The sequence below is a fragment of the Pinus tabuliformis genome, chromosome X, assembly GCF_031772625.1.
Source record: "Pinus tabuliformis cultivar Carrire ecotype Pingquan chromosome X, CPIR1, whole genome shotgun sequence".
NCBI classification, from domain to species: domain Eukaryota; kingdom Viridiplantae; phylum Streptophyta; class Pinopsida; order Pinales; family Pinaceae; genus Pinus; species Pinus tabuliformis.
The window spans coordinates 1,458,419,292-1,458,433,196 of NC_142308.1; the positions used below are offsets into that span (position 1 = coordinate 1,458,419,292).

Below are 13,905 nucleotides of genomic sequence, written 5' to 3' on the forward strand. Positions count from 1 at the left end.
ATGAATTGGCCAATACCAAGTATTATAGCCTCTGCTCACGTCTTTCCCAGTGTGAGTGATTCTTTGGAGGTTAAATACGAGTTTGGTAAACCATTCTCATTCATTCTCTTGCAGGAATGTGCAGTGCAGGCAGGCAAAGCAGCGGGGGAGATTTGGAGATCAAATTTGAGCTGTATTGTGTGTAGCATGTGGAGATAGTACTGAGTACTAGTGAGGAGTATTGTACTATGTATTGTTACATGATTCAATCACTATAATATACAGATAGTTGGGGTTTTTAGCGAGATGCTTTCCCCGGGAAAACACTGTGTTGATATGTGTGATTGATGCTTCTATGTATGCCTGTGAATGTTTCTGCTTCTGTAAATTGATGATCAACGTAGAGGAGGTTATGTATTATGCATGTTCCGCTTATAAGTGTATAATCAGGATAATCTCTGTGAATATGTGTCATATTATTCAAAATTTCTACATGGTATCAGAGCTGGTTGATTTGTAGAAAAAATTCTACAGGATATCAAAGCGAGGATTGATCATCAGATCTATTATTCAGAAAGGTGTTTACATTTTGTTTCTTCAGGCAGAGTCTGTGATCGGGCCAGGTAGCCTCTGGATTCATCCTTCTTTTGGAAGGTGAGATATCCGGTGAATGCCCAGACAATCAATCTCTGTAAAAGAAATACTTTGTTCTCACGAATTCTAGGTCGGAAGTGGTTGAGTTTTTTGAGCTGGTGGAATTCGAATTTAATTCCAAAGCAAGAGATAAAACTCAGAAACATTAAGTGTGAGAATGGAGACAGTATGCCCCAGTGTCTCACGAAGTTCACCCAATGTTGGGATGAGCTGGGAAGTGTGGGGGTGACTGTCGGATGAGGATGGTGAGTCTAGCACTCCTTGACCTTCCTAAGAGTTGGCATAGCTACTAGGACTCGGTGAATGGAAGGGAGAAACTGCCAGGATGGGAGAGACTTTGGTCGGATCTTGTGCAAGAGGAGATTATACGGAGCACCAGAGACGGTTCTTCATCCATGCAGGATGAGGAGAACTGTGCCTTAGCGAGTAAGGTGAAGAAGGGGAAGGAAAAGGGTTCTCTTTCCGAATCCAGTTCTTCCAGTGGTGGGAAGAAGGTTGACAAATCGAAAGTGCGATGCTTTCGTTGTCATGAGGAGGGTTCACGGGTCAAGAACCTGTATGATCTTGAAGTTCAAGATGCATGCAAAGCCTTGAGCAGCGGGGCAATTGATGGAGACTTGGTGGTTGAGAGGGAAGGTATGTTACCTTTCAACATGCAGAGCCAGAAGAAGTCTCAGACGATTGTGGAGAAGCCACGATTGGTGCAGCAGCTTCAGGAGGTTGTGGAGTAGTCACAACAAGGGAAGCTGAGTGGAGATCGAGTAGAGACATCTACTCATGCAGAGACCTCCAGTAGGGGGAAACTTCGAGCCAGGTGGGCTAAGGGATCGCATGCAGCCATACCTCCAGGTAGGAGGTGGGGTGATGTGGATTGATCGTCCCAAGGAGGAGGGGCAGGGTCCTTGAGGTACCCAACCTCTTGGATGAGACCTTGCTAAGGGAGCCCCGATGTGTAGTAGCAGGAACTAACTGATTGGGTAGAGACAGATGCGGATGGAGCGGCAGAGAGAGCGACAGTGTAGGGAATCCCAGGACAGCGCATAGTTAGCAGGCTGCAACAATGCGAGAGGCACAAGTGTTTTGCACAGTGCTAGGTGGCACAGAGAGGTGTGCAATGGTGCGAGATGCATGGAGATGTTGAAGTAGTGCAGATGTCAGAGAGGGAGCACTTGTCGGCAGCAGGTAGAGCTTCAGCATCAGAGGATGTTTCTAGCCTAACAGGGAGGTCAGTTAGGAGGTGCAGTGCAGATGCAATGCTGGGAGATAGAACTAGCAGCAACACAGATGCAGTCAGAGATCAAAGTGACAGAGGCTAGAGTAGTCAGATACTGAAGAGCACAGAGATGCAGAGTTTTCAGTCGACAGAGGCAATAGCAGTCAGAGCCTTTGATGGCAGAGCAAGTGGACCGGCCAGATGTGTTGCATGGAGAACATTCCAGAGTTACAAGATCGGGTTTGAGAGGAAGCCTTTCTTGTTGAGAGGGAGTGTTAAAAAGTGTGCAACAAGAAATGCTTGTTGAGAATGCAACAAGATGATGGAGCTTAGTGGAAAGGAGTCGCCTTCACTAAGCCGGCCCACAGGCAAATTATGGCGCAATTTCTATTTTTGGATCCCAGCAGGGATGATCACAACAGGAGTGACCACAACAGGGATGATCACAGCAGGAGTGACCACAGCAGGGATGATCATAACAGAAATGACCACAGCAGGAGTGATCACAGCAGGAGTGATAACAGCAGGAGTGATCACAGCAAGAGTGATCAAAGTCTATTTTTAGACTGGTTGTCAAAAATAGAAAAGTCAAATATTATTGTCTCATAATAATATTTGGACTATAAACTTGTTCTTATTCTCTTGGAGCACTTCAGTTTGAGCTATAGATGTTGCACATGCAGCTGACAGAAGGAAATACATTTTCTTATGTGTTAGTTGAGTTGTTGCATGCGTGACTTCAGTTAGAACTCAATCAGTTGAGTTTGGTGGAGTTGATTGTAGAGTTAATGAAGTTGTGTTCAGTTTGATTTGGTTAAACTAGTTGTAATTAGTCTAACTGCAAATAGACTAATGATGAGTTGTTAAACTAATTATTAACTCATAATGCAACTATAGAATACATCAGTTAACTCAGTTGCATGTCAGTGCATGTTCAGTTCAGGAGGGACAGGTGTTAGAGGATCAGATTGCTATCAGTTGTGACTATAGTTGTGCATGATGATTTGCACAATCAAAGGGATTGAGTATGCCAATGAATTGGTCAATACCAAGTATTATAGCCTCTGCTCACATCTTTCCCAGTGTGAGTGATTCTTTGGAGGTTAAATACGAGTTTGGTAAATCATTCTCATTCATTCTCTTGCAGGAATGTGCAGTGGAGGCAGGCAAAGCAGTGGGGGAGATTTGGAGATTAGATCTGAGCTGTATTGTGTGTAGCATGTGGAGATAGTACTGAGTACTTGTGAGGAGTATTGTACTATGTATTGTTACATGATTCAATCACTATAATATACAGATAGTTGGGGTTTTTAGCGAGATTCTTTCCCCAAGAAAATACTATGTTGATATGTGTGATTGATGCTTCTATGTACGCCTGTGAATGTTTATGCTTCAGTAAATTGATGATCAACATAGAGGAGGTTATGTATTATGCATGTTCCGCTTAGAAGTGTATAATCAGGATAATCTCTGTGAATATGTGTCATATTATTCAAAATTTCTACAAACCAAATATATGGAGATGGTATAGACTTGGTTTCTTCCCAGTGAATGCTTCTTCAGGAGTCATATTGTTTAGTGATCTGTAAGGACTTCGATTTTGAATGTAGACAACAATTTTTGTTGCTTCACCCCACATAAATTTGGCAAGTCTTGATCATGTAACATGGCTCTAACACTTTCCTCAATTGAGTGATTCTTTCATTCCGCTACTCCATTTTTCTCTGGATTATATGGAACTATCAACTCCCTCTTAATTCCAACCTCCTTATAGAAAGCTATGATCTCCTTTGAAGTGTATTCTCCTCCATTATCAGATCTTAGTACCTTTATCCTTCTTTCTGTAAGATTTTCTACTTCTGCTTTGAATTCTTGAAATTTTTCGAATACTTCATCCTTGGACTTCAACAAATAGATCCAAGTTTTCCTTGAGTGGCCATCAATTAAAGATACATAATATGTATGACCTCCATGTGAATTTGTAGACATAGGACCACAAACATAAGAGTGAATGAGATCCAAGATTTCTTTTGATCTTGAAGCACTACTTCCAAATGGTTTCTTAACATTTTTACCTAATGCACATCCCTTGCACACTCCTTCATGATCCTCCTTAAGTTCAGGGATGCCATTCACCATTGAATTTAGAGTTGGTAAGATTTTGTAGTGAAGGTGTCCAAACCTTCTATGCCAAAGTTCACATGGACTTACTTCAATGTGAACCAAAGCTTGAGAGAGAGGTGTCAACAACTTGTAGAGTCTTCCTTCATGAATCCCAATGACTTTTGCATTGTTGATGCTAGAGTCTTTATCCCATACCACAACCTTTCCATCTATGAAAGTGACTCTATATTGCTTATCTTCTAGACATTAAATAGAAAGTAAATTCTTTTACAAACTTGGTATGAATATAATGTTGTAGAGATGAATGTTTCCTCCATTCTCCAGCTCCAACAAGGTCGATCTAATTCCTCTCACATGATAGCTCTTCTTGTCACCAAGTTCAACAACGTAGGAAGATTTTCCTCTTGATAAGGCCTTTAGTTGTTTGTGCTCAGGATGCTCCACTATCGATTACCCATATATTTTCATCTTCAAACGTACCTATAAGTGCCGAGAATAATCCTTTGTCCTTTATAGAAGTCTTGGTCATACGATTATTTATAGATAATAGGGGATTCCAGAATGCCTTGATGCCTTGCTTGAGATGACTTGCCACAATAGAAAACTATTTCAATGACTTCTTCAAAGGTGTAGTGATCTTCATCAAGCCCTTAGTTAACCTTAGCTCTGATACCTTGTTGAGAAATATAAAGGGCTGCAATTAGGATGATTTCTCTTAGACTTGATAATTGCTTGTGATGTATGTTTACTTTTTCTTGATTATTAGCTTCTTCTCTTATTATTATATTTTTCTTATCATAAAAAAACTACCAAAACAATATTATCAATAATACATAAGAACACAAGATGTAGGCTACAAGACAGGGCTAAAATCTCTCCACTTGAGAGGAAAACCCACAAATCTCTTCTCTTCTCATAGATTCTTCAAATGACAAATTCCAAGACCTCTAGACCAAGACCAATACCCTTCCAAGACCAAGCTTGAGCTTCTTGATGATGTGCTTCTTCTATTCAATTCAAACCTAGTCAGATCTCTTCTAGCTACACAACTTTGACCCCCAGCTACATAATTCTAGCCTCTATTGTAGGTCTAAAAATTTTGGCCCCTGCAATAGTTACTGCTTCCACATGTGCGATAAAATCTAGGGTTTCCAAGGCTTCCTTTGATCTTCACTTGGATTGCTTCTCCTTCTAAGGCTTGTTGGCGACCTAAAAGTCCTTTCTTTGACCTTATTTCTACAACTTTCTCAACTTTGACCTTGCAACTGCAAAACCCTAGCCTTCATTTCACACGTGAGAGAGAGAGAGAGAAATAACCCAAACACTTCATCCTTCATCCTTTTGTCCTTCTTCTCTTGCCTTTCTTCTGCTTTTCCTTTGCTTGGATGGTGAGAAGTGAGTGAGTGTCCATAGGAGGTCAAGTTCTCTCCTATATATAGGCTTCGAATGAGGACGACATGCCCTAATGAGGTTGACTTCTTAGTTGTCTCGCTGACTTTCTTGCTTGCTTTGCTTGTATATCGGTTATTGAAGAAAGGAAAGGCGATTACTATGTTCATGGAGGCCGACTTGGTCTTGGAGTGTATTTTGACACTTTTAAATACAAAAATAATTCTTTTGACATGTTACAATGTGTCCAATGGGGTCTTCTTCATATGACAATGACTTTATTGACTTCTTGACACTAAGACAAACCCTAAAAACACTCAATGGGTGCTTAACCTCTAAATAAAAATGCTTTGAGCATGAAACCCATGCTACAAAAATAAAAGTAATAATTTTTCTTTCTTTTTACAATATACAAGAATCAAGAGTACATTTCGTATTTATGAAGACTGAACCTAGTTACACATTTCAACAAACCTCATATCAATCTCGGAGAAGACTGCTTCTCCCCTCAATTGGTTAAATAAATCATCAGTCCGTGGAAATGGATATCTATTCTTAATGACCACTTTATTTAGTTGCTTGCAGTCAATACCAAGTCTAAGAGTGCCATCCTTTTTCTTCACAAACAAAACTGGTGCTCCCCATGGAGACACACTTTGCCTTATATAGCCTTTATCCAACATTTGCTTAAGCTGCAATTTCAACTCAACCAATTCAAACGTACTCATCTTATATGGTGATTTGGATGTTGGTGCTGCTCCAGGCATTAATTCAAAAGAGAAACCAACCTCTCTATGAGGAGGTAGTCTAGGTATTTCCTCCAAAAAGACATCTTGGAATTGCTACAACATAGGATATCGTTTCAACAGTTCGCCTTCCATTTCTTCAGTGCTTCTAGTGGCTTTTCCATTGTTGGAAATTTGCACAACAAATAAATGGCAACCTTTCTTGTTGCTTATTTTGGCTTGCATCACTGTGATCAACCTTAGCAAGGTAGGCTTTAGCCTCCAATGCAATCTCTTCCTTTCTCCATGCTCATCTAGGCACATGATTGTTTTTTTCAAAGAATTTGAATTTGGCCCTGTGTGCATACAACCAATCCATACCCAACAACATGTTGTATACCCCCAATGGTAGCACAATGAGGTCTGCCATCATTGGCATCCCATTTAATTCAATTGGGCATGCCTTCACCCGATATTCGACCCTCTTTTTTATTCCCGTGGCTAATTGAAGTAGCGAGGATTTCTCGTGTGGTTCTTGGTTCAAATGACATCGTTCCACAAGCATTGGGCTACTGTAGCTATAATTAAAACCAAAGTCAATTAAAACAAAAACAGTTTGATTGCAAATCTTCTTCTATCCAATAAATAGACTAGCAAAAGCCTAAGATTAATCTAGTTAATGAAAAAAACATCATAAAAAACTTTCAAATTACACTTATATGATTTATAAAACTTGAATATGAGTGAAAAGCATCACCATTATTCTTTCTTAAAAAACCAAAATAAATCCAATTAACTTCAATAATCATATAACATCTATTTACCCAAAAAAATTCCAAATAAAACGAATATATATAAAAAGGACAAGTCTACCAAGGCCAGGCCAAGGAATTGCAATCCAAGCCAAAAAAATAAATAAATAAAAAAATTCAATAAATCTTATATAAAAAGTGTTTAAATCATGGTTTTATTGATGAAAATAGATTCACCACCATAAAAAATTATTAAAACCACCCAAAATCTTTAAATTTAACAACTATAACTCCGATTTTAAAAACCTCTACCAAAATTTATCAAAATATTACCCAAATTTCCTGGACAAAAAAGCGGTTAGGACATTAAAAATAAGTAAATATGCCAATGAAAATTTCATTTATTAATCCACCCCATTGATGCATAAAGCTCGCCGTATTTACATCGTTGACACGTCAAAACCATTGAAAACTCGTCTAGAACACGAAGTACCTAATCTCTGGAGAGTTTTCTTACCCCCTCCAATTTGCGAATTGTATATATGCTCGCGATAACCTCAATTGATGTGCCTAGTGATTCTCTTTGCAAATTATGGGTTGCGACAAGGAGAAGTGCAGAAGCAATTGCTCGGGCAAGGAGGACCTCATTATCTGACCTCGCCGAGAAGGTAAGTTTCGTGGTTTGTTGGGTGGTTTTCTGTTTGTCTCTTGGGTAAGAGAGTTTCGGGATCCATACATTTCTTTACCAGTAGCAGTAAGCCAGAAGGCTAGATTTAAAGATTATTGAGCTAATCCCACAACCCTTAAACGGTTTTGACTGATATCAACCACTAGAATTGCATAAAAGACCAGATCTGCATTACCCACATTCTTTCACATCAATAACTGCATTGAATATTGTTTATGCAGATGCCCAGATCAGCAGATCTGATAAAGGTCTGTAAAGAATTTGGCTCAGACGTGTAGATTTGGGTTGTTGTGTTCTGGATCTGTCATCAAACAATAAACCCATTATCAATCAAGAGATTTTGGAATTAGGAGAGATGGCTACAGGTGTGGGAGTCTGGCCAGGATTTGGGATGTGGGTTTTGATTATGTTGGGCATATTGGGCAGCACACACAACGTAAATGCGTTCTATCTTCCTGGCAGTTATCCTCACTCATATCCCCAGGGCTCAGATTTATGGGTGAAGGTCAATTCCCTTACCTCAGTCGAGACAGAGCTTCCCTACAGCTATTACAGCCTGCCCTTCTGCAAGCCCTTGGATGGTGTGAAGGACATGGCAGAAAATCTTGGGGAGCTCCTCATGGGGGACAGGATCGAGAACTCACCATATCGCTTCGGGATGAATGTCAATGAATCTGAAATTTACCTGTGCAATACTACTGTCCTTGGGGCAGAGCAGCTGAAGGTATTGAAGCATAGGATCGATAATCTTTACCAGGTGAACCTGATGCTCGACAACCTTCCTGCCATTCGGTATACAAAGCAGGACAATTTCAGCCTTCGGTGGACCGGGTTTCCAGTAGGTTTCCGTGTTGATAAAACACATTATGTTTTTAACCACCTGAAATTCACTGTTCTAGTGCACAGGTATGATGGTGATAGTGTTTCTAAGGCCATTGGGACAGGAGATGGCATTGATACAATGCCGGTCGATAGCAAAGATCGTAGCATGACCCCTGGATTCATGGTTGTGGGGTTTGAGGTTGTTCCTTGCAGTTACCAGCACAATATAGAGGCATCTTCAAATCTTAAAATGTATGGAAAGTATCCTACTGCCATTGACTGCAGCCCATCTGGGCGAGGACCTTATCAAGCTGTAAAGGAAGGACATCCAATTGCTTTCTCTTATGAAGTTGCCTTTGTGGAGAGTGATATCAGATGGCCATCAAGATGGGATGCGTACTTGAAGATGGAAGGAGCCCGGGTGCACTGGTTTTCAATTCTAAACTCGCTCATGGTCATTTCTTTCCTTGCCGGTATTGTGCTTGTGATCTTCCTTCGAACTGTAAGGCGAGATCTGACCCGTTATGAGGAGCTGGACAAGGAAGCTCAAATGAATGAAGAACTCTCAGGATGGAAACTTGTTGTGGGTGATGTTTTCCGGTCCCCTGCTCACTCAGAGCTTCTCTGCATTATGGTGGGTGATGGAGTGCAGATATTGGGTATGGCGGTAGTGACTATTTTGTTTGCTGCCTTTGGTTTCATGTCTCCAGCATCTCGAGGAACTCTTGTCACTGGAATGCTATTTTTCTACCTTGTTCTCGGAGTTGCAGCAGGTTATGTTGCTGTAAGAATGTGGAGAACCGTGAAAGGCGGGGATCACAGGGGCTGGAAATCGATCTCATGGCGTGTTGCGTGCTTTTTCCCAGGCATTGCTTTCTTGATTCTCACAGTGCTTAACTTCCTTCTGTGGGGAAGTCAAAGCACTGGAGCTATACCGATCTCTTTATTTATCGTTCTTCTGGCCCTGTGGTTTTGTATTTCAGTACCTCTGACTCTTTTGGGTGGGTTTTTTGGTGCCAAGGCACCGCATATTGAATTTCCTGTGCGTACCAATCAGATTCCCAGAGAGATTCCACCCCAGAAGTATCCTTCTTGGTTGCTTGTTCTTGGTGCAGGAACACTTCCTTTCGGCACTCTTTTCATTGAGCTCTTCTTCATCATGTCAAGCATCTGGTTGGGGTGGGTTTACTATGTTTTTGGATTTCTCTTTATTGTGTTGATTCTCCTTGTAGTTGTCTGTGCTGAGGTTTCTCTTGTTCTGACTTACATGCACCTGTGTGTGGAAGATTGGAAGTGGTGGTGGAAAGCATTCTTTGCATCTGGCTCTGTGTCCATTTATATTTTTCTCTATTCATTAAACTATCTGGTGTTTTATCTGCGCAGCCTTAGTGGTCCTGTGTCAGCTGCTTTGTACATTGGCTACTCTCTGCTTATGGTCTTTGCCATCATGCTCGCCACAGGGACAATTGGACTCCTTGCATCCTTCTGGTTTGTGCATTACCTCTTCTCTTCTGTTAAACTAGATTGATGGTCAAAGAACAGTGGTGGTCAGTGGTCATCAAGCCAGGGGATCGTCTGAAGTTTATGTATTATGAAGTTGTCTTGAAGCCTCTGACATGTCTACAATGGGTTTTAGCTGGTTGATGAGACCTGGACTCAGTTTTATGCTTCTCACAGAAAGGTTCAGAATATGAATGACTTGATAGCAATTTTGTAAGACATGATAATATGATCATTTGAAGCAGTTCCTTACTCATTGCATGTTGTTATTTATCTGCTGCTGATCATTCAGACAGCTGCTTAGCAAGGATTTTGGTTGTAGGATTTTGCTCTTATTGGAATTAATTCTTTGAAGTTTTGAACATTTTTCAAATGCTCTATTTATTTGGTGTTTTAATGAAGCGCACACAATTAGTATATTAAATATTTTGCAGGCTTTGCTTCTTCATATGATTGATGTTATCTTGTTTTAATTCATATAAAAGGATTCCGTTGATTACTGCTTCTAGTGTTTATACAGATACAAACCAAATAACATTTGAACATTTTTATTAGGAATTCCAGTGTTCTATCTGAAATTATATCCGTATACACTAAGGGCTTGATAATCCTAAGATGTGAATTTTGAGGGATTTAAATGTGAGATACGTATGTTGTGACTCTGCACTCATATAAAATTGAAATGCAGTCAAATTTTGAACTCAGAAAACATGATTTCCGAATGGTTACAGTATGCTTTTGTCTACATTTTGTTAGGAATGATATTTCAATATGCCGAACAGCTTCCTTAGCAGAAAATTCAAGGGAAAGAAGATGCCTTTGCCCTTGGCTACAGGGACGTTGAAATATTTTCCATCGGTAGTTGTCCTTTAGGAAAGTTTATTTTGCATCATTGAGTTTTCCAAATTTTCTTCCAATATGTGGGTAGAAAATGCCGAAAACTTCGTTACTGTGTAAAATATGTCCACATTTTCCTGCTGAAATATGATGAAGTATGATTGCTTCAATCTGTTGGAATGACAATTAGGGGCCAACATGTATAAAACCCAAATTTGTTTACTGGGTGCAGCCATCGAGGAAGCATGCTCTCAAGCACTCCCAATTATGACCTCATGAAAATTGAAATATTGAAACCTTGAGTATAACTTTCCCTCATGAGAATTGAAATATTGAAACCTTGAGTATAACTTTCCCGGTTTGTCATGAAAAAAAACCCTATTTGTCCAGTGCTATGTGCATGTTAGAAATTGCGTAACAAAACATCAGTGAACTTTGAGAATTGAAATATCGAGACCCTGAAATGTGATAATCTTGTTTTGTCATAAAAAATAAAACCTACTTTGTCTAATGCCATGTGAACTCTCAGTGAATTTTAAGGATATGTTAAGAAGCCAACTAACATGCAACTGCATATTATTTCATTGCTGAACTATATAGAACCACCCATACAAAAGGTCTCTGACATGATTTTTTTTTTGAAATACCCTATGCATTGTAATTGTTCGGTCTTCTTGTTACCTGGCAATGTTTCTTGATAAATAAGTATCGGTTTAGAAGGAAGGCTTCACGAGTATAAAATGCAGTATTCTACCAAAAATAATTAGAGGTCCTTGTCTCAAACTATAAAAATAAAAGTAGCATGATAGCACCCCAAAAATAACAGTTCATTCCATGTAAATTCATTATGATGCAATCTCAAGCTATAATCATGTCAGTCAAAATCAAACACGGTGAAGTCTGCTGAATTCTGAATGGAATTTGAAATTCTACTTTTTCCATATGGAATGCGATAAGGTTGGAACCAAAATGTACTAAGAATTTAATATGACCATTAATTTACCAAGATGAACTCAAAATTCTATCCCATAATCTTTATTCTATCTCAATCTCAACAGGTTAGACAAAAATTAAAGGTGGGGCCGGCCTTGCACAGGTATCCCACAGGTATCCCCTTGTTCGTTGCGGGTAAGGGAAGGCGGCACCACCCACATTGGGGAAATGTTTTCCAAGGCACCCTTTCTTGGCTTGATCTCAATTCGTTGCTTCATTTATAAAAATTAATTTTCACAGGTGGGGAAGGTCGGGGGGACTTTCACAGGTATCCTCTTGTTGGGTGGGGGCACCCACATTGGGGAAATGTTTTCCCAGGCACCCTTTCTTGGCTTGATCTCAATTTGTTGCTTCATTTATAAAAATTAATTTTCACAGGTGGGGGAAGGAAGGTCGGGGAGACTTTCACAGGTATCCCCTTGTTGGGCGGGGGCACTCACATTGGGGAAATGTTTCCCAGGCTTTCTCCAGGCACCCCTTCTTGGCTTGGAGGTGTGTGAAACGTGGGATGGCCTCCGTGGAGGACACGTTCCTGTTAAACACTGGTAAAACGTTATAGGGAAATTATCTTGTAAGAAAAACCTTGAAGATCTCAATTCGTGGCTTCAATTACAAAAATTATTTTTCACATCTTTCCATTGCGCAGACAATCACGTTTCCTGCATTTTGTTATTACAGGCATTCCATTTTTAAAGAGGCACACGAGATCCTCAATTAGTATACGGTATTCAAAACCATGGATTCTCGTTTTTCTTTCTGTTTAGAATTTGTTGTTTTTCTTGGATGAATGCCAATACATTTTTCGTTGTTTTTTTCTTAAATTTCATGTAGAAAAATCAGTTCAAACTGATCCGGATGATTTTGAGGCTATTTACTCTGTGCTTGGATTTACCAATAATTATGAAATAATCCAAGATACTGTCATTCATTTAGTAAGATGTAGTCTAGGAGGTTGTAATCCTGAACGCAGTGGTTTCTCCCCTTGTTTTGGAATGAGATCATAGCTTGGTACATAGTAAAGTAGGAAGTTCAAATCTGAAACACCTGTCAAATTTGGATGGTTTCTGCAACTCTAGTGACTGTTTTAATCATTTTAACAAAGAATGTTCACGGACATGGAAATTTTTTGGCTGTGTTTGATAGCAAATCACCTTGGGCAATTGTCAAAGTCCATTCTTGGTCTGTATTCCAAATCTTCAGAATGTTCACAAGTACATCAATGTGTTCACCATGTACTTGTTAGAAAAATGTAAAGCAGCAGTTATTATATCTTATTTTCCTTAACTTTGATAGTGCTTGTGTACCAAGTCGGCTCTTATTCAAGTCCTTCCTTTCTTCTGCACAAAACTGCTACACCCAACAACTTTGACTTGCCAACGACAACACTGCTACTTGACCTGCAAATTCAACCCTGCAATTTCAGCCTTGCAGTGCCTGAAGAAACCCTAGATTATCCTCCTCTTGAGACTTTCCAAGAGCAAGACAACACTTCTTAAGGTCAGCAAGGCCTAGACAAAGTTTCCTTCCTCCCAGCGACAAGATGTTGTTCTTCGACCTATTGCAACTCGGTCCTGCAACATCAGCCCTCTTTATGCAGCCCAGAAATCCTAGAATTTCACACATGTGAGATAGAGATATAGCCCAAAAACCAAGAAATTTTGTCCTTCCTTCTCCTAGACTTTTGCTACCTGTCTTGCAACTACCCAACTATAGATTGAAGTCTTTCTTGTAGATCGAACTTGTGAGTATCTTAAATAAAGTCAAACTGCTCTTTTATATAGCCTTTTCAAGGGGCCGATTTCTTTCCTTTAGGCCGACTTGATGATCCCGGGGGTCGATTTCCCTCCTTTAGGCTGACTTGATGATCCCAGGGCCGACTTGTACTGTTGGAGATTCCAGGCTTTCTAGACTAAAAAATAATTCTTCTTATAATTACAAATTGCCCAGAAATTTCTTGTAAACATGATGTTGACTCCATTGACTCGGGACAATAAATACCAAGACTAAACAAACCCTAGAAGCATGAAGAACATGCTTTTACCTAGAAGGCCATCAATAATGAACATGAAATTCATGCTTTAATAATAATAATTTTCATTCTTCTTTTCTGGTTTGTTACCTAAGATATATATCGAAATGAATAAAATAATTATGAAGACCAAAACTACATTTCTCAACATTAAAGCAAGCATCCTACTCATGCCGTAACAACAATGGCATAAATTTTGC

General features: G+C 39.7%; 1 protein-coding gene across 1 annotated transcript; it reads left to right on the forward strand.

Annotated features, from left to right (window-relative positions):
- The first annotated feature begins 7,304 nt into the window (after nucleotides 1-7,304).
- On the forward strand, nucleotides 7,305-10,210 carry LOC149145510 (Endomembrane protein 70 protein family). The gene is made up of 2 exons (XM_089452623.1): nucleotides 7,305-7,504; nucleotides 7,746-10,210. Exon 2 carries the CDS (start codon nucleotides 7,880-7,882, stop codon nucleotides 9,872-9,874), a length of 1,995 nt encoding a protein of 664 aa, XP_089308749.1. The 5' UTR covers nucleotides 7,305-7,504; nucleotides 7,746-7,879; the 3' UTR covers nucleotides 9,875-10,210.
- Nucleotides 10,211-13,905: the final 3,695 nt, after the last annotated feature.